General features: G+C 46.9%; 1 protein-coding gene across 4 annotated transcripts in view; it reads right to left on the bottom strand.

The window, feature by feature from the left end:
- PIEZO2 (piezo type mechanosensitive ion channel component 2) overlaps positions 1 to 21,205 on the bottom strand; it is a gene marked incomplete at its 5' end in the record, with an annotated part of 336,195 nt that overhangs the window by 7,551 nt on the left and 307,439 nt on the right. For all 4 annotated transcript variants that reach the window (XM_082640709.1, XM_082640711.1, XM_082640710.1 and 1 more), the window contains 10 exons: positions 729 to 821; positions 1,118 to 1,306; positions 2,400 to 2,547; positions 4,939 to 5,097; positions 11,536 to 11,750; positions 11,843 to 11,990; positions 13,079 to 13,211; positions 14,185 to 14,437; positions 17,394 to 17,576; positions 20,350 to 20,608. In XM_082640709.1, coding sequence (XP_082496835.1) covers positions 729 to 821; positions 1,118 to 1,306; positions 2,400 to 2,547; positions 4,939 to 5,097; positions 11,536 to 11,750; positions 11,843 to 11,990; positions 13,079 to 13,211; positions 14,185 to 14,437; positions 17,394 to 17,576; positions 20,350 to 20,608 — 1,780 coding nt within the window. The remainder of the gene's footprint in view (positions 1 to 728; positions 822 to 1,117; positions 1,307 to 2,399; positions 2,548 to 4,938; positions 5,098 to 11,535; positions 11,751 to 11,842; positions 11,991 to 13,078; positions 13,212 to 14,184; positions 14,438 to 17,393; positions 17,577 to 20,349; positions 20,609 to 21,205) is intronic.

Raw genomic sequence — 21,205 nt, 5'->3', positions numbered from 1 at the left:
CTGATGCAGGGGACACGGGTTCGTGCCCCGGTCCGGGAAGATCCCACGTGCCACGGAGCGGCTGGGCCCGTGAGCCACGGCCGCTGGGCCTGTGCATCCGGAGCCTGTGCTCCCCAACGGGAGAGGCCACAACAGTGAGAGGCCCGCGTACCGCAGAAAATTAAAAAAATAATAATAGTATCTTTTTAGAGTTATGTTTCATTTTGAGAAATTTTCATGCCATGAAATCATCTTTGTAATGATTATCTTATTACAAAGGAAGTTGCTTGAAAAATCTGCTGTAATTGATTCACTCATTCCCTACTTGTTGAATCCCAAATTGCCTCTAGTTCTTACTAACGTGGAGCAGGCCATCACAAACAGGCACCTGCTTGGAGCTTTTCCATATTTTGAATGATTTCCTTAGGATAGATTCCCTACCAGTTAAGGGGATCAATATCTACCACAATTTAAAAAATTTTAAAAGGATCAACACCTGTTGTGCTTATCATGAAAATACTCTGAATTAGAATTATGTTTATTATCACTTATGTCTGATAATATAGACATAACATTTTAGATGATCAAAGCGGCCCGTGGCCAGGAACCTGCTGTGTGTAACTAATAACCCCCAGAAAGGCCTGCCCACCGGCTCAGGCCATGGCAAAGTGGTGAATAAATAAGGTGACAACAGTCAGCTGGTCGATATGACAGGTGCTCATCGAGACCGACTCCATGCATTTACTTACAGTGTCCTTAGAAAAAGCTTTAATAAATTTATTAAACTTTGGCTGGTCCATAACTTTCAGCTGGCTTTGCTGGGCACTCATTGTGAAAATAGGCTGGAAAACAAAGACACACAGGATGGTTAATATTCCAAAGCACTTCTCTGCATCCTGGGTTCCAAGAAAAATATTAGGTCGTGTATCACCCACAACCAGAACAGAACTCTCCCTTCACTGTCTTCTGCACCTTAGCTCACATATCACATATTTGCAGAACAGTCAAAATTCAGACAGGAAATATGTCCGCAAAACCTAAGTAAGTCCTCTGGGTGGTTATCAGGGAAAAGCACGGCTGGGCAAGGCACTGGCAGGGGCCGGGGGAGGGGGGAGACCCCGGAGGGAGGCGTGGTTACCTGGTACCCGCCCAGGGTAATTGTGACCGAGACGTCCAGGGGCTGGTTGATGACCCCGGCGACAGATTTGACCAGAGACATGAAGAGCAGAGGGAACCAGACAATACAGATGAGCAGGACGATGATCATCCCCCCCATCCCGTACTTGACCACCTTCTTCTTCTTCTGCCCCCGGGGCTGCGGGTACCTCTGCAACAGAAGGGCCACGCGCTCAGGCGGGGTCCCCGGGGAGAAGCGGGTGGGGGAAGGGCGGGCGCTCTAACCATGGGGTCCGCCCTGGATTGGGTCCTGAATCTGCTCTGAATCCACCCTGTCCCAACCCGGGAACAAGGTAGGCAGTGAGGCAGGGCTGCAAGGGTCCCGCTACCCGGAACACAGGGTCCATCACAGCCTGAGCATCCTTCTCCTTAACAGGGCTGTGTGGGTTTGCTGGGGGCTGACCTATGCACCAAGGGACCAAAGCTTCTGCTGAATAAACCTCTGGTTTTAAGGGATCAGGTGAGATAAGGATATTTTAAATTCCTGAATATTCAAAACCTGTGCCTTTCAACGGGCTCCTCCCCAGCATGGTGGGTGGAAAACTTCATTCACGGCACACGTTCTCAGGACCACGCTGTCCAAGCTGGAATCACCTCTGTTTGCTGCATCAAGAGCTCCCCAGCCCCAAGCTCAGGCTGCGGGCGGTGGAGGGCCCAGCTTTGCCACGTGCCGTGGAAACTGCTCGGTCTACAGGCCTGTTCCTTGCTTAGCTGCTGCTTCTCCAGGACCTGTTTCCCTTCAGGGCTACTCAGGAGGCTGGACTACATCCCTTAAATAACAGTAATTCTATCCATATGTCAACCTTAATATCCAACCTAGCAGAATATGCAAATATTTGCACTTCAATTTCCTTTGCCCCGGATGTTACATTATCTGTCCCTCATCAAAGAGTGAATCAGAGGGTGAGCCTGAGTCCCAGCCACCTGATCCCACTTTTCTCCAGCACATCTCATTCCCTCTTGTTCTCGAATGAGCCACTTCAGAATTATTGGGTTGTGCAGCAATACACCTTCTTCTTAACCACAATATACAGCTGCCAGAAGAACAAATCTGGATGCTATTCTCACTAAGGCAAAAGCAGGTCCAAGATTCCTAACTCGCGTGGGGTGAAATCAATGGGGCATTTATAGGTCCTAGTAGTTTCTGCTTCATTTATTTGGCTGGAAAACTTGCAGAAGTTCCTATTAATAACAGCCTGTATCCAAGAGAAACAAATAGGGCTCAGGCATCATTATTGGCTTACTTTTTCCGACTCCCGCCAACACTTGAGGATGAATATGTGAGCATAGATGTCCTCCACACAGATCCAGCTGGACAGGCTCAGGGTCGTGTCTGTCCACACCCAGTCCATCACGGCCCTCAGCTCCGTCAGAAAAGGGACGAGGCGGAACCTAGCAGGAACCACGTCTTGTTACAGGGACAGTTGTGGGGTGGGCCCCCATCGCCTGGTCAACCCTGAGGGCTCATGGACGTCCTGATTGTTTCAGCCCTTACAACTTAGAAAAAATTCTCAAGGTGACTATTATGGTCAAATCCAACTTGAAATACAACTGCTTTTCATTGTAAGTCCAATAAAGGATTTTTGTTTTTTGACAAAAATACCTTTTTGAAAAGGTACTTTTCATTTTTAAAATTAATTTTTTTTTTTTTTTTTTTTTTTGCTGATGGTCTTAACAAACTGGAATTCCCTTTTCAAATAAGTTTGAAGGGTCTTCAGTTTCTTTCATTAAAGTCATGGTTTTCATTGTACAAATCTTTCACTTCTTTGGCTACATTTATCTTTGGCTAAATTTAACATACAACTGATTTCTATATGTTGATTTTATATCCTACAACTTCACTGGATGAAAATGTTGATTAGTTCCAACAGGTTTTGAGTGAGTCTTTAGGATTTTCTCTCTATATAAAGATCATATGGGGGGAGGGATAAATTAGGAGGTTGGAATTAACATCTACACACTACTATATATAAAATAGATAACCAACAAGGACCTACTGTATAGCACAGGGAACCATACTCAGTATTTTGTAATAACCTATAAGGTTATGTGTGTGTGTGTGTGTGTGTGTGTGTGTGTGTGTACTGGAATCACTTTGCTGTGCAGCAGAAAGTAACACGACATTGTAAATCAACGATACTTCAGTTAAAAAAAATTTTTAAAGGTCATATCATCTGTAAACACAATTTTACTTTTTACTTTTTATTTTTTCAAGTTGCTGATTTTGTTTTTTTTCTTTTCTCATTTTTTTTTCTTTTTTTGGTGCCTTTCTTTCACTCAATATTTTTTATTTTTTTATTTTTTAAATTTTATTTTATATTGGAGTATAGCTGATTAACAGTGTTGTGTTAGTTTCAGGTGTACAGCAAAGTGATTCAGTTATACATATACATGTATATATTCTTTTTCAAATTCTTTTCCCATTTAGGTTGTTAAAGAATATTGAGCAGAGTTCCCTGTGCTATACAGTAGGTTCTTGTTGGTTATCCATTTTAAATATAGCAGTGTGTACAGGTCAATCCCAAACTCCCTAATTATCCCTTCCCCACTGGTAACTATAAGTTCATTCTTCAAGTCTGTGAGTCTGTTTCTGTTTTGTAAATAAGTTCATTTTAAACATTTGCTTCTGCTATGAGAATCTGCTGGTCATAGGATTATTGAATTACGGGGGCTTTGCTGTTGAATGAGCTAGGGAAGGTTATACTCTTGGTCGGGGAAAGATGAGGAGAGGTGAGAAAAGTCATCAGGCGCGGCCACGTCATTGGGGGCACAGCAGGGCCCACGGCTGGGGGACGTACTAGGTGACTGAGGCTATCGAGACCCTGGCTCAGTCCCTTGTATTTCAGCTGTAAGTGGGATGGCCTGGGCTCCTCTGGGGTCTGGGTTTGGTCCTCGTTTCTTGACCGACACAGAGCTCCTTCCAGGCTGGGGCTCATCCCAGACCCTCCCAGCAGCTTGGGTTGCCCCCCGGATTTCTCCCCTGAGCTCCTCAGCTTTGAGGGGGAGCACTATTCCACCCCCTTGAAGACGTGTCAGGCCCCCTCCCCACACGGGGCCACATGCAGTGAAACTCTGACATGCGTGGTGGTTCTCAACATCTGAGCACACTCAACACTCTTCCGTGACTGAGTCCCTGGTCCCCACGCCTGGTGCTCCAGGGGCCAGCAATGCTCCAGGGGCCAGCAGTGCCCCAGCAGCCTGACCCTTCACCCTGTGGTATAATCTCCATGGGAACCGGGAGGGGATGCTCACACCGAAACCCTCACACAGAAGAACCAACATGTCCGTGTGAGTGGTAATAACTTCCTACCAGGAACAGGCAAGTTGCGTGGCATTCAGGTTGACATTAGGTGACATTAGTGGAATCAATGCCCCTCCCATGGATGGCTTGTTGCACAAGCAAAATTCCAGAGGCATTTTGGAACACTCCAGATTCCAAATATTCTGTTGCATTGTGCCCAGAATATATTAATACTTAGGATCATGGACCCCGATTTTTCATCCTGAAATATTATCAGTGTAATTATACACGATACAGAAAAAGAAAATGAACCCACGCAGCTGACTTTAGAGCAGCATCCTGGCCAGGTGGGTGGAACCACACACAAAAAGGCGTTTCAAGGGCCACACATGCTCTCCTGTCAAACACTGTAGGAGCCCTGCAGGGACCCACATGCTGAGGTCACCAGCTGCTTCTCCACTCCTTCCCAGGGAGGGGACACAATGCCACCCCGCGGCCAGCCCCGCTCTGTGAGTGGCTGTGACAGCACAGAGCATCCTCACCCTTGAAACAAGAAGAGATTGACGTAGTTGTAGCTCTTGGTGAGGAAGTTTCCGAGCACCCGCGTCGGGTAGCCGCAGCGGATCTGGTAGGCGGACAACCCAAAATACACGCATTTCACGAAGTACCAAAGCTGGGCGACCAGGTTCTGGCTGAATTTCCTGAGATGTGAAAACACAGAAAAGCGGAGGGATGGAATAGTCTTCTGGAACAAAAGGACACCAGTTTAGCATATAAAAAAAAATCCTAATTGCCCATCTGGCACTTAAAGACAAGTCAGTAAATTCTCTCTACATAGTGGATCTCTTCAAAAGGCAAGAGGTGGGGTCAGAAAATCTAATGATTAAAAAAAATTGCTCTGAATGTGCCCCCACTTTATTAGAGCATTATTCAGTTGTTTCAGCCATAATTAAAATAAATGACTGTTAAGTGAATTTACTAATAAACATTTTCTCAGGACTTGGATGGTGCTGCTATCATGGTCCAAATTAAAGCTCAACAAAGAAAAAAACAAAATGTGTTTTTTACTTGACAGGATGCATGATTTGGAAGATGTAGGAGAAAGAATTCTGAGAAATGAACCCCCATTTTTTTTTTTTTTTTTTGCTATACATACATAAGACAGGTTAGGGATTAATACATTTTTGACACCTGGATTTTGGTTCCAGTTCTGTTTGCTATGGAGTTTGTTCCTCAAGCCATCATTTTTCTAAACATCAATGTCTTTATATGAAAAGTTTCCCTTGCTCTAAAAATCCATGACTCTCTGATCTACTAACTTGCCTTTTTCTACTGACATCCTCAGAGCTAGAGATGGTAGTCCCTTCTCCTGGTGGACAGTGAATGAAGAGACCCATAGCATTGAACAGTTCATGAATGCTAGCGTAAATCTGAGCAAAAACTTAGTGGAACTAAATTTCACACTAGAAAAAAAATTAGAACACATTTTCAAAGAATGATGACCTATAGGATCATTTTTAACTTTGGATAAATGCAGCATTCTGTGAGTCTTAAACATCATTAGTACAAATTTTTAAAAATTAATCAGACTTTCAACTCAGTAAGACTTAAGTATAATCTTCCCTGTGTTTAAAATTAAGAGCAATACTTTAAGTTTTTTGGACAAAGCAGTGTATTACTCTTTGTTGTATCCTGGATTTGTCTCATTAATTTTCAATTTTGTTATCAGAAGAAAACATGTACTATTTTTTCATTGAAAACAGCTATTCTTTAGTTGACAAGATCTAAGAACAAGCCAGGAGCATGTGGGCCTATGTGTCTGGGGGCCTAGAGGCCTCCACGTGGATGTCGGCAGCTAAAGATCTCAGAAATGTTGCTTATGAGTGTCTCTGCTGTGGAGAAACCCAGCCTCGGTATTTCAGGACTTAATGAATTACTTTAACTGCATTTGACCATGGTGGGCGCTTGACAAGTTACCAGTAAGATATCAGATACTTTACGGAGAGCCCCCATCAACTATCCAGTTCCTCATCTTTCTAGGAACTGTCCATATTGGTAGAACTTTAGGAAATAACTTTTTTTTAAAATCTCTCCAGGAAAATGCCCTTTGATTTTACAGATACTTGATATAAAAACTACATGGGAAAGAATTCTTCTATATTTATCAAAATTATAATCAAAGACTTAAAACTGTGTTGCCTTCTATTCTTTATAAAAGGTCCAACCCCTGTTTTACCTACTTAAAAAAATTCCCTTTCTATGATGTTAAAGTGGGTCAACTTGGAATAAGTACTAGTTAACCTACAGATCCTGAAGCAATCACGTTAACCATAATTAGGGACACTGAGGTTGTCCTGTACTGGGAAGCGTTTGTCTGTGGCGTCTCTACATGGTTTATTCCCAGAGGCTGGAGTCACGCCCTCCCCATCTCCCTCAGCACCTACCGTGCAGAGCTGTGTAGACTGTAGGGAACCCCTGGATATTTATGGGCTAAATGGTGTGATGCACACAGAAAAAGCCATTTATCAGAAAAATTATTCAAGATATCCGAGCTTCCTTGTCCTCAATATTATGACCGGTAACCCTAATTTTCTTCTGTAGAGCGTAAAAGACTCCTAATCCATCTCTCCCCTTATGCTTTCCTTGTTTGGAAAGGATTTAGACAATATGACTATTAATCAATGGTTTCTCGGGCTTCCCTGGTGGCGCAGTGGTTGGGAGTCCGCCTGCCGATGCAGGGGACACGGGTTCGTGCCCCAGTCTGGGAAGATCCCACATGCCGCGGAGCGGCTGGGCCCGTGAGCCATGGCCGCTGAGCCTGCGCGTCCGGAGCCTGTGCTCCGCAACGGGAGAGGCCACAACAGTGAGAGGCCCGTGTACTGCAAAAAAAAAAAAAAAATCAATGGTTTCTCTTTAAACAATGAATGAAATTTTCAGTAACAATATTTGAAGGAGTAAAAATGAATTTTGGAGGTTACAGAGTAGCCGCACAGTTTGAAATGTCAAGAAATTATGTTGTCACTGACATGCCAGCAGCGATGCCAGAGGCTCACCAATCCTAATATATCTTTTTTTTTTTTTTTTTTTTTTGCGGTGCGCGGGCCTCTCACTGTTGTGGCCTTTCCCGTTGCGGAGCACAGGCTCCGGACGGCCACCAGGGAAGCCCCCTAATATATCTTGAATTAAAGATCCAAAACCAAAGACAGGATAGTCTGTTGCACTAGGGATGGCCATTAGGTGAGACCCAAAGGTGAGATCCCAGGAGAAGAAAGGACTTGTGTGGCCATAGTTTGGTGACTCTCAGTGTCGGGAGCCTGGGAGCCCAGTGTGTGAAAGGCCAACGGGTCCTTGCTTTATTCACGTGGGTGTCACAGCCCTTTTCTCCTGGTCTGCTGCCCTGGACCTAAGAGGTGCTCGATAAACGTGAAATTGAATTGAATATGCACGATTTGTAAGACACCCCAGAGAAGCTCTTATTCATTCGGTCCTTAGAGCAGATGTTTCAGCCATGTTTGGTTGGCAGGCGTTGTCACTATGCTGTTGACCTCCTCAAAAGCCTGGCAGGACAGCGTGGTCGCCAGAAGAATGCCCCCAGCCCCCACCCAAAAATGTGCACGTCCTAGTCCCCAGAACCTGGGAACGTGTGACCTCCCATGGCAAAGAGGACTTGACAGACGTGCTAAGGTCGGGGACCTGGAGAGGGGGAGCATCCGGGGCTGACCAGGTGGCCTCACAGTCAGTGAGTCCTTAGCGGGAGAGAGCCTTGCTCAGCCATGGGTAGAGGGAGACGTGGCAGGGGAACAGATGCTGGGTTTGAAGATGGACGAGGAGACCACAGGTGCAGAGCATGGGCATCTCTAGAAGCTGGAAGAGGGTGGGAGGTGGATGCTCCCCTGGAGCCTCCAGAAAGAACCACAGCCCTGCCCACATACATGAAACAGTCCAGTGAGACCTGGGTCTGCCCCCTGACCTGCAGAACTGCCAGACAACACACCTGCATTGCTTTAAACTCTAACTTTGTAGTGATTTGTTACAGCAGCAACAGGACACCAATACAAGCAGGAATACCAAACCATTTGCCGATCTGACCTAAAAGGACTAAAATGCTAAAAGGACTCTCAGTGGCTTTACCATTGCAGTATTTCTGGGAGCTCTGGTTTCTGCTGGACCCCCTGTTAGGACATGGCAAAAATCTAGGCTCTAGGGCTCTGGAACTCTCTCTTGGGACTGGCTGGAATAATCAAATCCTCTTCACACTGCAGAGTGAAATAATAGGTTGTGTTACCTAAAAAAAAAAAATCTTCCTGGAAGCAAGTACGGGATGCTTCCCATGGGGGCAGGAGTGCGATATACAGTAGGTGCAGTATACAGTAGGTATAGTATACAGTAAGTGCAGTGTATGGTAGGTGCAGTATACAGTAGGTGCAGTATACAGTAGGTGCAGTATATGGTAGGTATAGTATACAGTAGGTGTAGTATATGGTAGGTATAGTATATGGTAGGTGCAGTATACAGTGGGTGTAGCACATACATGGTAGGTGCTGTATACAGTACATGTAGTATACAGTAGGTGCACTATACAGTAGGTGCAGTATACAGTGGGTGCAGTATACAGTAGGGCCAAGAGCCCTGGGATTGGGAGTTGGCCCCTCCAGTAATTGGCTGAGTGACTCTGGGGAGGTCACACTTCCATATGGGCTCACCTGTCTTCATCTGGAAAATTAGACAGTAGGTCTAGAAAGCTTTTTAAGGTCTTTTCTTCTGTGAAATTAAGAATTTCAATGAGAGCTGCTGGAGAATGCCTCCTTGATGCTTTTAAATATCAGACAAATTACCAAAATTCACCATCCAGCTATCCTGGGTGTTAAATTTGGCTTATTTCTCTGCTTTGAGAGACAGCTATAATTAAATATTTACAGAGAAAATTGTACTTATTCTATTTTAAAGACTAACAAATAAGGGACTTCCCTGGTAGCGTAGTGGTTAAGAATCCGCCTGCCAATGCTGGGGACACGGGTTCTAGCCCTGGTCTGGGAAGACCCCACAAGCCACAGAGCAACTAATCCCGTGTGCCACAACTACAGAGCCCACGTGCCACAACTACTGAAGCCCACGCACCTAGAGCCCATGCTCCACAACAAGAGAAGCCACCGCAATGAGAAGCCCGCGCACCACAACGAAGAGTAGCCCCCGCTCGCTGCAACTAGAAGAGGCCTGCGCGTAGCAATGAAGACCCAATGCAGCCAAAAATAAATTAAAAAAAAAAAAAACTCTTTTAAAAAAATAAGATTCACAATGTTCTCATGACCAAATTCTAATATTTTTACAAATGGCTTGCCCTATTCTGAATTATCTTTATCATGTGAGCTACATTTACTCCCCTAGCTTGTGGTGTGGAATGGAAGGCTTACGGAGCTATTGGGTATCTTCTGAGTAACAACCCTTTATGTAGTTAGTTCTACTTTAGACTCAGGAAAGATTATCCTAATTCCAATTTTCCTTTTAAAATATTTTCATTGCCACCATTTATTATCACAAAGCAATGATTCCCTAGACTGAGGTCAAAAAGTCAGCCTGAACGTTCAGGTGGGGGCAGACGTCAGTCTAGCCACTGGTAGAAGAGACTTGGTTTCCTCGTGGACAATTACATTTGAGTAGGTTTCTGAACAACATTAGGAAAATCCATTTGCATTACTTGCTACTCCAAAAATGGTGCTCGCCAGCTTGACGGACAGGTTATCCCTAAGGCTTGGCTGTCAATGACTCATGAGGTCTGATAAAGAGATCAAACTGATGGTACACATGAAGACCTTTTCACGACATGTTCTTAAAAAGGTCACTCCTCTCATGTTACATGGACAGTTCCCTGCTCCCCTTCTGCAGACCCTTTGCTTTCATCGTCTACCAGAGCCGATACCAGGCACACCTCCTTTAACCGCGCTTCACAGATACTGTGATTTTTACCAATGGAAAGTTTGTGGCCACCCTGCGTCCAGCAAGTCTGTCAGCACCATTTTTCCAACAGCATCTGCTCCCTTTGTGTCTCTGTGTCACAATTAGGTAATCCTTGCAATAGTTCAGGCTTTTTCATTACGATCATGTTTGTCATGGTGACCTGTGATCAGTGATCTTTGATGTTACTACTATAACTCACTGAAGGCTCAGGTGATGGTAGCATTTTTTAGCAAAGTATTTTTAGATTAAGGTACAAACATTGTGTTTTTAATACATAATGCTATTGCACACTTAATAGACTACAGTTTGGTGTAAACATAACTCTTATAGGCAGCGGGAAACCAGAAAATTCCGGCCACCCGATTTGTTGCGGTGGTCAGAACCAAACCCACCGTATCCCCAAGGTCTGCCTGCATTTCCTGTTGGTAGGGGTCTCCCTGGTTTTTCTTTCCTGGACTGACTCATTCATCTGCTCATGCGTGAAGCACCAACTTGGCCCCAGCACTGCTCTGGGTGGAGGCGTGCCCTCTGGTCTGAGATCTGACCTTGGGGAGGGGAGCCCTGCCAGGGGAGGGGAGAGGCTGTCAGGAGGCACCGAGGAGGGTCAGCATGGCCAGAGCTGGGGGCTCAAGGGACAGAGGGAAAGACGGCCTCCAGGCCCCTCCTGGGACAGCACCAGCCCTTCCCTACCCAAGTCCTCGGCCTCCAAGGCATCTTCGCAGCAATAGTTATATTAACTGCAGCAGCCGCGGCGCGGGGGCTGCTGGGTTTACCCCTCAGAAGGACCCAGTGAGGCAGACCCCTCGTCACCTGCACCCCCTTTCTCTACCAGTTGAACAGACTCCGTTCTTTTCATCCACTTCTCATGTGACACAGTTTTGCGTCCTCTCATCCCCTTACGCTCTTAACACCGCACTCCAGTCCGTCTCTCTACCTGCTCAGGTCACAGCACGAGGACCCCAGGTGTGCGCTGACCACTCAGCCTGTCCCCTCCCTATCTGAGAGCACCAGGTCTGAGTATAAAACGCAGTGATAATGTTTCTGAGGAATCAGCTCACACCTTGGCTTCACACTGAGTTTAATATTGATTAACCCCCCTAACTTTCCCTTCTCCTACGGGCTGATCCTTACGAAAATGTCTGCGTGAAAGCGGCCCCCACGGCTCTAGCTTCCGAAGGCCTTACCTCTCAGTCACACCAGGCAAGATGAAGAACATCCAGAAGTGAATTCCAAACACCAGGATGACCTGGAAGATGACCTTCCCCAGGACCGTCTTCCTGAGGTACAGTGCCCGGTCCACCACCATGGTCCCGAACTGAATGAGGACCATCACCAGGAAGGGCCCTGGGACCTGGTCCTCCGACAGCGAGGAGGTGATGTCGGCCGCGGCTGAATGTTTCTGGGGGGGGAGACCACAGGTTCAGGCCCGGTGGCACCCACAGGACAGCAGCGCTGGTCCCTGGTGTGCAGTGGCCCTGGTCCCCGACCTACCCCAAAGGCCCAGAAGCCGAAGACGATGATGACAAAGTCAACGGTGTCTGCCAGGAACATGAGCACGTACACGTCGGTCACGGCGCTGTAGTCGGGGTGGATGAGGTTGTAGAAGAACTGTCTGATGGGCACGTAGAGCTGCAGGGTCCTGCCAGACAGACACCCGGAGAGGGGGATGCAGGAGTCACTGGATACAGTGATCAGATCATTCCATCCTCTGCTTCCCTCCTCCCACCAGCTCTCACCCCCTGCCCCCGACCTCAGGACAGTCTGCTGGGGTAAGCGGGGCTCCTGCCCCAACAGAGACTGTGCACTAGTTCATGGCCGACGGGACCATAGACCTCTTCTCTCCTTGAATCATATGGAGCGGTAGCCCCGGCAATGAGGGGCCGGTTTATCCCGATTCAAGCACTCTCCACCTGTGAGGCCCTGATCCTGCTACCCAGCCCTCTGCGCTTCTGTAGAAGGTGTGATAAGTAATGAGGCAGGAGGCCCGGGCTGCGGTGAGAGCAAACGGGGCCTGTGGTCCTGCCTGGGACCCAGGAAACGCCGCGCAGCCCCTGCTCCTCCTGTTTCCAACCCCGTGTGTCCCCCGGGTCCCGGGCAGCGCCCTGGGCTTTGGAGCTCACCTCGCTCCATCCTTCATGACCCTGTGCCCTGGCCCTGGCTTGTCTGCACAGCCCCTGTCCCCTTACGTTCACTGTGCTCTGGGTTCCGCCTTCAATTCAAGGCCACGTCCATGCGAGCAGCGCCCTCGGTCTCAGAGCCCAGACTCAGGGCCAGTCCTGTTGCACCTCCCCCGTTTCCACTCCTGTCTGCATCCCTGTCACCTGGGGGAGGGGCCTGTGAACTCGGCTGGTGAACTTGGGCTGCGTGACAGACAAACCACTTCCCGCATGCACCTCGGTTTCCCTCTATGGGGTAAGTGTATCTCTAAGAAACTTCCAGCTCCGACTTCATTCCCTCTCCGTCTGGTTGGACTCTTTCACATGCCTGGAAATACACACCGTGAGCCCGTGTTCAAATAGAAAAAGTGTGTTTAGAAATGCAGTGGATGTAAAACTAAATCATCCTTTTTGGAAAGTGATTTTTAAAAGCAGTATCACAATGGGCTATTTCGTTCTGCCTGAAGCAGATGATGTTTGTGGTGGGAGAAGTCACTTCACTTGTCACCTCTGGCTGATATGGAGTAAGTGACACCAGCTCCCCAGCCCCAAGGCGTTCTCACGCACTCACTTCTTTATGGTAAACGCTTTTGCTTTGATTAAGTGTACTTGAAGCTTCTCCACATAAAGATCCCGTCTGCTTTTTTGCTTGATGCTCACAACACTGCTTCCTTTTTGGCTGCTGTTTCGGCTGCTTGTGCTGCCTGAAAATAAAAAGAGACTGAGATGCACTGTGAGTTGCAGGTTTGTCGACGTAAATATTGCAGAAGACCCGCCGCCCCCAGGACAGAGGATGGTTTGAAGCTGTTTAGAAGGTGAGACACACAGATGCCGGTAAGAACAGAGGTGGAGAACTTGGAATCTGCAGCCTCAACTCTGCTTCCATAGCCAAAGGCATCCGTGGGTTTTCACACCCACTGCTGGCTCTTTCCTGGGCCCCTGTGGGACCTCTGTCCCAGGAAGAAGTAGACCGGAGAACAGTTTTTATCGTGCTCAGCGGGGTCCCAGGTTTTTGTTGTGGGTTTTCTAGATTGGGTCCAGGACCCATGCCTTTTCTCAGGTCCAAATTTCTCTAACTGTAAAACAGATATGAGATGACCTGCCAGTGTCTGCCTGAAAAATATCTTCTGCTGATGAATACAGAGTGTCTGGAAGGCTTCAGACAGGAGCACTATCAACACGAAAGCCCAATTATCCCAAGAGGGGCAACTGGAACGCATATGTACTTTCCTATTACTGGCTGTTGAGTAAGAAATTAATAACTAGCTTAGGAAATAACTAAGATGGTTTGGCTAAAAGGTCCCATTGATTAAATCTAAATGTATGTATTTTCAAAATAAATCGTGATTTACACTCAGCAGAATCTCTGGATATGATTTATAACTACCCTGTATCCAACACCCACTAGGTACGAGGCGACGTGCTGGCTACTTTTCTCCATGACCTGAAATCCTCGTCCCGGGGACGACGCAGACAGACACCCTGGACAGTAATGTGACTGCCCCGGGCCACACACACAGCTCAGCCTGGACTCGGAACTCCGTCTGTCTGGTTGCAAAGTACATTCTTTTCACATCACAATATCTGTCTCCTAGACAGCACCCAACAAACTCCCCTGCCCCGGACCCACTGGAACCAGGGAAATGGTTCAGCCTGGGGACATGGTGTGACAGATACCTCTCCTGGACCTATTGGAGGAAAAGCTGGAGCCCTGGGACGTCTGGGAGCCACTGCTGGAGCGCTTCCTCCTGATGGCGGCCGGCTGCTCGGGGAAGGTCACGTGCACCGACTCCACAGACGCGGCCAGGTTGATGGACTTCAGGGAGTCAGAGGAACCCCTCCTACCGTGGCCGAGGGACAGCGCGTCGTCCGAGCCCACCTCATCAGAGCCACTGTCTGCGATGTCATCTCCATCCCACAGGCCGTGGCACTGAGAAGGCAGGGAAGGGACAGCTCAGCCCGCCGTTCCAGGGAGGGGGCTGGGATTCTGCCCTATGACATCCCGGCCACCAGAGCGTCCCTCAGGATAAACATAAAACAGGGCGACTGTAGCTGACAACACTGTTGTACAGCGGAGACTGGCTAGGAGAGCGCAACTTAAATGCTGTCACCAAACAAAGACAGAGAGGCAGGTGCGGATGCACTAATTAACCAGAGGGAGAGAACCTTTGCCCCATGTATACGTTTATCAAATCACTACATGTACACCTTGAATACCTTACAATTTCATTTGTCAATTATACGTCAATAAAACTTTGTCAATTATACATCAATTATACGTCAATAAAACTGAGATTTAAAAAAAGATTAGAAACCCAAAGCAGTGCAAAGGATTCTAAGAAAGCGTATCATGTATAATTTTCCAACGGTCCCAGCAGAGTGGAGGCGCTGGGTGTAGACCATAGCATTTGGCTCTTCAGTGGAGATGGAGACAGACGATGGGGTGGAAGTCAAACCAGAGTCACGCAGCTGGTTCCCTGAGCGGAAGGGCTTTCCAGCACACACTACTATGCTGACAGCGTGCATCTGCAGTACCGAGCTGAAGTGACCATGGGTGAACTGATCCCGCCCCGTGCTCACCAAATATCCGTACTGGAATTACGGTGCTGTCCCTCCCCCCGCCTGCACCCCAAGACCTGAATCCTGGGATCACCTGGGATCACCACAGCTGACCCAGGAACAGACCTGCAAATACTCTACACCAACAATGCTGGCCCATGTGTGAGAGTCTGTGATGCATCCTGCAGAGCCTGGTTTTTGCTTCAAGGAAGTGGGATAAAGGGGGCCGGTAAGGACAGGAGGGAGGATTGCAGAAGAGAGGGCTGAGGAAGCAGGACTTTCCTGGAATGAGATGCTACGTGGACCACAAGTCGCCCTGGTGTTGACCTTGGACGAAGCTGCCCAGTTAGCTGTCCACCCCCTGAGCACCCTGGCTGCCAGGCTAGCATTTATCCCCAGGACCCCGTCCGGTCCTCCCTCTGACTCTGTAGAGAATAAGAGCTCCAGGCCCATTTGCCAAACCAACTCAGAGAACGATCCATTCATCCAAAGACAGAATCACCTAATTTACAGATTATTCTTAAATATTTATGTATAGATATATTATTTCTTAAACACATTCAATGAATGTATTCTTATAGCAGACATTTTAGATGCTCATAATGGGATTTTTCAGTTTATACTGATTTCTTTCAAATCATTTTAAAAGTGGCTTTGTCTTTTGCCAACATTTTATTAACATATGTGGATTCTTTCACTGCTTTCTTAGTAGCATATTTATTTAGGTTTGTTAATTCTTCCAATTATTTACAAAATTATAGTGATTAATATAAATAGGATAATTTTAACCACTTTTGAAATTTGCACATAGTTTTTAATTGTTTGGATTTCAAAGCAGCACTGTTAAAAGGCTTATTTTTTCAAAAGCTGTAGGATAGTTTTGTCTTTTTATGAAAGGATTTATCATTACAAAAAGCATTTTTCATACCATTAGCCAAAATTTCAGCATAACGGTACCTCAAATATATTCACTGTATATTAGAAATTTTCAAAGAAGAAATCAGAGTAAGTGTAGCAATATGAAACACCAAAATTTCATTTATTGTGTGCTTTAAATATAAAATCATAGCTGTTAAACCATTTGAATGTTGATGAAAAAGTAATAAAAATATCTAGTTTTATAATTTTCTTAAAATGACACGCAAAAGGATTCAGAATTTGCAAGAGAAGTTGGAAGTGGCCAAAATTACACTAAATGCTGAAATTTAAAACTTTAATTTCTAGAACTAAAAAAATAAGGTTAAACATCTCTTAATATGTTCATCAAGAATTAGTAAATTGGCTACATTCAGGTAATTAACATATATATCAGAAGAACTGGAAAAATTAAGCAAATTTTATTTTGGCTAATGGGTGACTTTGGATAAATATACCTTTGCAAACTCACCACACCCCAATGACTCAGGTAAGTCACCCCCCGCCAAGTGAAGGGTTAGGGACTTGCAGTTTGCAAGGTGACAGAAGGCAGAGTAAAGGTCTTGGTCATGGTACACACAGATGAAAGCCTGTGTGAAACAGCCCACTGAACAGGACAGAAGTTGAACATACTGTTACATGTATGTGTGTGTATGCATTAACTGAGGCCAAGCTTGTTCTCAAAAGGAACGAATAAAGATACTACTTGATAAAGTGAATTTAAAATACGTTATACGAGACAAGGTTAAAATAAGAGAAGGAAAGTAAGACTGTGACCACAGGCACATCAATATCTAATTTTTAGAGCGGAGTGGCATATTATAAGTTTAGCTTATAATTCACAGTGTGTGAGAAGAAAAAGCCCCACAGAGGCTCAGCAGGATGACAGGAGTTACTGATCCCGAGAAGGTCACTCTGTAGACAGGTCTTCCCAGAGCAACGAGGGAATGGCTTTCTCAGGCTGTGCTATCTGGGAGCACAGCCTTGGGCTTCCCGGGCCCATCACGTAGATGGACTCTCACTAAAGCCAGTGGTTTCACGACAAGAAACTACAAGAAAAGCAATGCTACTAGAAGCGGGTGGGCCAAGGTCAGGGTGGAGAGGAGACCCAAACTGCAGCTCCCTGGTGATCTGTCGTGGATCAGGAGGTAAGAACTGCTCACCATTCAGGCGCTGGGTTAATTAGGCTGTGTTCAACCCAGGGTAGAAACGGGAAAATTTCCCCTTGATTTATTACAAACCCCATTACTGAGCACACAGTGTTGGAGAAAATGAATGAAATGAACACAACTGCCTGTTAACAAGGAAAAAAAGAGCACACACACAGACCCCACCCCATGGACCCTCGGCCCCATGTGATCCCAATGTTCGGGTTCTCGGGGAATCTTTCAGGGGCTGTGAACGGGCAGTACCTTCAGGATAGACCGGTGGAAGAAGAGGGCCAGCAGCTGGATGAGGTCGTAGAGAACGTAGCCCTCCTTCTTCTCCACCCCGATGATATTGGGTGGGTGGTAAGGCTTGTCTTTGTTCAATTCCACGTTCTTGTTCCAGGGAAAGAACCCAAACTGGAAGAAATACTTGACCACAATTGCCACCTGCACACAGATGATAGAAATTTTTAAAAAACGAGTCCTTTTAAGAATAGTTCTATAGGAGAAACAGTGATACAAAAAATTAAGGGAAAAAAGTCTCAGTTTTGTTGCTGGGAATGCACACACCATGAATAACAAATTCTCATTCTCAGATTCTGACTTTAGGACAAGCGGAGAATCTCACCTCCACGGCCTTCGACTATGGATACATCAGGGCCACTTAGGTTACTCCTGACTCGGCTTAAATGACTTCTGCTACTGTTGAGGAAATGGCTAATTTCTACTGATTCAATTAGATATTTACACAAGTATTCAGCTACTAACTACGGTAATTAGAACCAACAAGAACAGGAAGATCTTTATCTTTATACTTCACAGTATTGCTTTAATTTGTAATCTTTAGGAGCAAACCACACAGGCTCTCTGTACACGATATTACTTTATTCTCATCTCTCTCTTCTCACCATTTTATCGCTCATTGGAAGTCCTCAAGAAATAAAAGTGAATGAAACAAAATCTTGCCAATTGTGCTGGTAACTAGCTCACGGTGCAAACGTGGAGATATTTGCAGAGATGGACACTGAAACATCGTCCAACGTCTGCGTCATCAGGGGTTAATTCTTTACACATAATCCATCAATAAAAATCGTTTTACAAGTCCTCCATTGACCTAGGGTCCCCCTTCAGCTCTCCCCCTCTCACGCTTCTTCCCAAAGTCGAGCCTCTGTGAAGAGCAGCCCTGCGTTCCTTACCCTGGTGCTTGCACCCAGCACGCTGGGTACCCACACAGAAGCCAGAGCCCAGCCACACCCCCCTTGCACCCCACCCAGTGTCCCTTCCTGAACCTCCTCCTCTGCCCCCTCCTCTCAGCCCCCCTGCGGTGACATCGGTCCAGACCCTGATATTTCTCACCCCGGCTGTTTTCCAAGCCTCCACTTTATAAAAACTTGCTAAAACACACACTTGACGGAGTCGTGTCCCGTTCAACTCCTTCAATCCAAGGGACCGAGTGCTGAGCGCACACCCCGTGGACAGGCATCCCTGGGCACCTCTGCTGCCCGCCCCTCCAGCCTCCTTGCAGCCCCATCATGGCCCGTCCGTCCTGCCCTCTCCGGGCTGTCTTACGCCTTCGTTTCTTCGCAAGGACCGGACTCGCTTTGCTTTCGTCCTTTGCCGAACTTCTATCCTCCTTCCCACGTCCCCCCCTTGTGCTGACGAGTCCCCCCACCCCGGCTACACAAGGCCACGCACCCGCCACGCTCTGCACTGGCGCCCACCCATGCAGTGTGGTTTTGAACTGTAGGCAATTCTCCGTTTACACTCATCAGTTGGCCACAGGAATCTGCGACCACTGAGAAACAGGAACGACCATTTTTTAAAACTTTCTGTTTCCTCTTGCCCAGCACAGCCCCCAACTGTGGCCCAAAGTCTGGGTTGTGGAGGGAATTAACGTCAACAACGCCTCAGTGTGACAGAGAAAATGGAGAGCCCCACTTTGAACCGGGAAGATCTCATTTCAAGATGAAAGCTGTGCATCAGCGGCTCTTTCTCCCTTCTCCACATTCCTAGAACCTGCCCTTACCTCACGCCGGGGTTAGAAGTTTCTCCTGCAGAGGTGCTGGGGAGAATCCCCAGGCCCCAGACAGGGAGTCACTTATGCCCCGATCACCAAGTCATGTAATGGAAGTAATATTTAAGAGCCATTATTTAGACAGACTAATTAAAGTCATGGATATGTATTTGGCTTCACATCTTTTATTTTTATTATGGAAATAAGATACATGATAGCAATACTTTAAAATGAATACTTTGGAGACGACTTAAGACATAACTTTGTTTTAATTTTGCCGTTGAATTACCTGTAAACCTATAAAATTTCTAGACTCTAACACTACACCATGATGAGTACTATCCTTGAAGAAGCAATTGCAGCCCCACTGTTAGTGAAAACTTTCCTTCTGAGCCAGGTAAGAAAATGAGGCTTCTTCACAGACCTAAGATGACAAGAACCGTGATGGCCCAAGGAGCAAAGTCTGTAAGAGCCTCCCTTTTACTCCTAGTTTTATGGTTGCCATGGGAATTTGTGAACTGCTACGTATACAACAGAGCAGGGCAGAAAAGCAGGTTCGTATATTTGGGCACAGTGTCTCTTGTCCCCTCACGGGTGATGAAAACGGGGTGGCAATTCTCCTTTTCTGTTATTCAGACTTTTAAGGGGGTAGGTACGTGACTTTGGCAATTCTCCTTTTCTGTTATTCAGACTTCTAAGGGGGTGAGTATGCGACTTTGTGTTTTGATGTGTGGAAACTGGCTTTAGGTTTAAAAATGGGAAAAACGTATGCTGCATCAAACTGTTCAAAGTGCTCACTGTATTGTCTGATCCAACGTCCACTCACTGGCTGTGCACTGGCCCCGGGGCCGTGCTTGTTTCTGCCTTTCACTTACTGTCTTGGTGGCTGAAACCACAGGGCAGACACCAGACCTCAAAGGCCTCCCCCACCACTTGCTAGTTGGGTAACTTTGGGGCAATTATTTAATCTCACTGAGGCTATTTCCTTATCTGTTAGATGGAATGCTATTAGCCCCTGTACTGTGTGAGATGTGAAATGTGAAAAGATAAACATAATTACTGGCACCAGGTAACTGTTGGTTATAATCATGAGTCCACCTAAGAATGTCCGTTTCACTGACTGTTTATGTGAAACTGTCTGGAGTCGGGCAGGCCCACCGAGAGTGATGCCCTGTGACGGGCAGGCCAGTTCCGCCCGAGGCCTACCTCTGTGTAGACGATGGCCATCATCCAGAACCGTCTGCTGGGCCGGGGGACGGACAGCATGGCCCAGAGGAAGATCAGGATGGGCAGCACAAGGGTGATCATGGAGGCGGAGACCATGTGGTTGAGGATGATGACGAAGTAGCACACCATCTCCGAGCGGGCCACCAGCGTGTTGTACATGGCGTAGAACAGCAGCAGGAAGCGGGGCTGCCCAACATAGAACTTCTCCGACTCTTCCAGCTCATCATCATGGAACATCCTGTTAGAATAAGCAGCGTGACACTACGTGGGTCTTAATTCCCCCAGACGACCGATTTCCTCTTGGCATGACTCTGCTGTCCCTCCCTGCTTCCCGGGTCCCCAGGTGTCTTGCAGCGTCAACCTCATATTGTGCTACAGAAAGAGACATAAGGGGCTTCCCTGGTGGTGCAGTGGTTAAGAATCTGCCTGCCAATGCAGGGGACATGGGTTCGAGCCCTGCTCTGGGAAGATCCCACATGCCGCGGAGCAACTAAGCCTGTGAGCCACAACTACTGAGCCCACGTGCCACAACTACTGAAGCCCGCATGCCTAGAGCCCGTGCTCCGCAACAAGAGAAGCCACCACAATGAGAAGCCCGTGCACCACAAGAGTAGCACCCGCTCCCTGCAACTAGAGAAAGCCCACATGGAGCAACGAAGACCCAATGCAGCCAAAAATAAATAAATAAATAAATAAATAAATTAATTAATTAAAAAGAGACGTGAGCACACGTGTCTGTTACAGACACTTTGCTGGTTGTAGGATTCAGTGGTAGAAGCACAAAGCTGGCTCCTACTTGCAGTGCAGGAAGTACTGAAAGCAGCACGTTGCCTCT

The sequence above is a fragment of the Mesoplodon mirus genome (assembly GCF_964341445.2).
Source record: "Mesoplodon mirus genome assembly, chromosome: 13".
Lineage (NCBI taxonomy): Eukaryota > Metazoa > Chordata > Mammalia > Artiodactyla > Ziphiidae > Mesoplodon > Mesoplodon mirus.
Note: the sequence above shows the minus strand (reverse complement) of the source record. Positions and strands in the feature narration are given on the sequence as shown.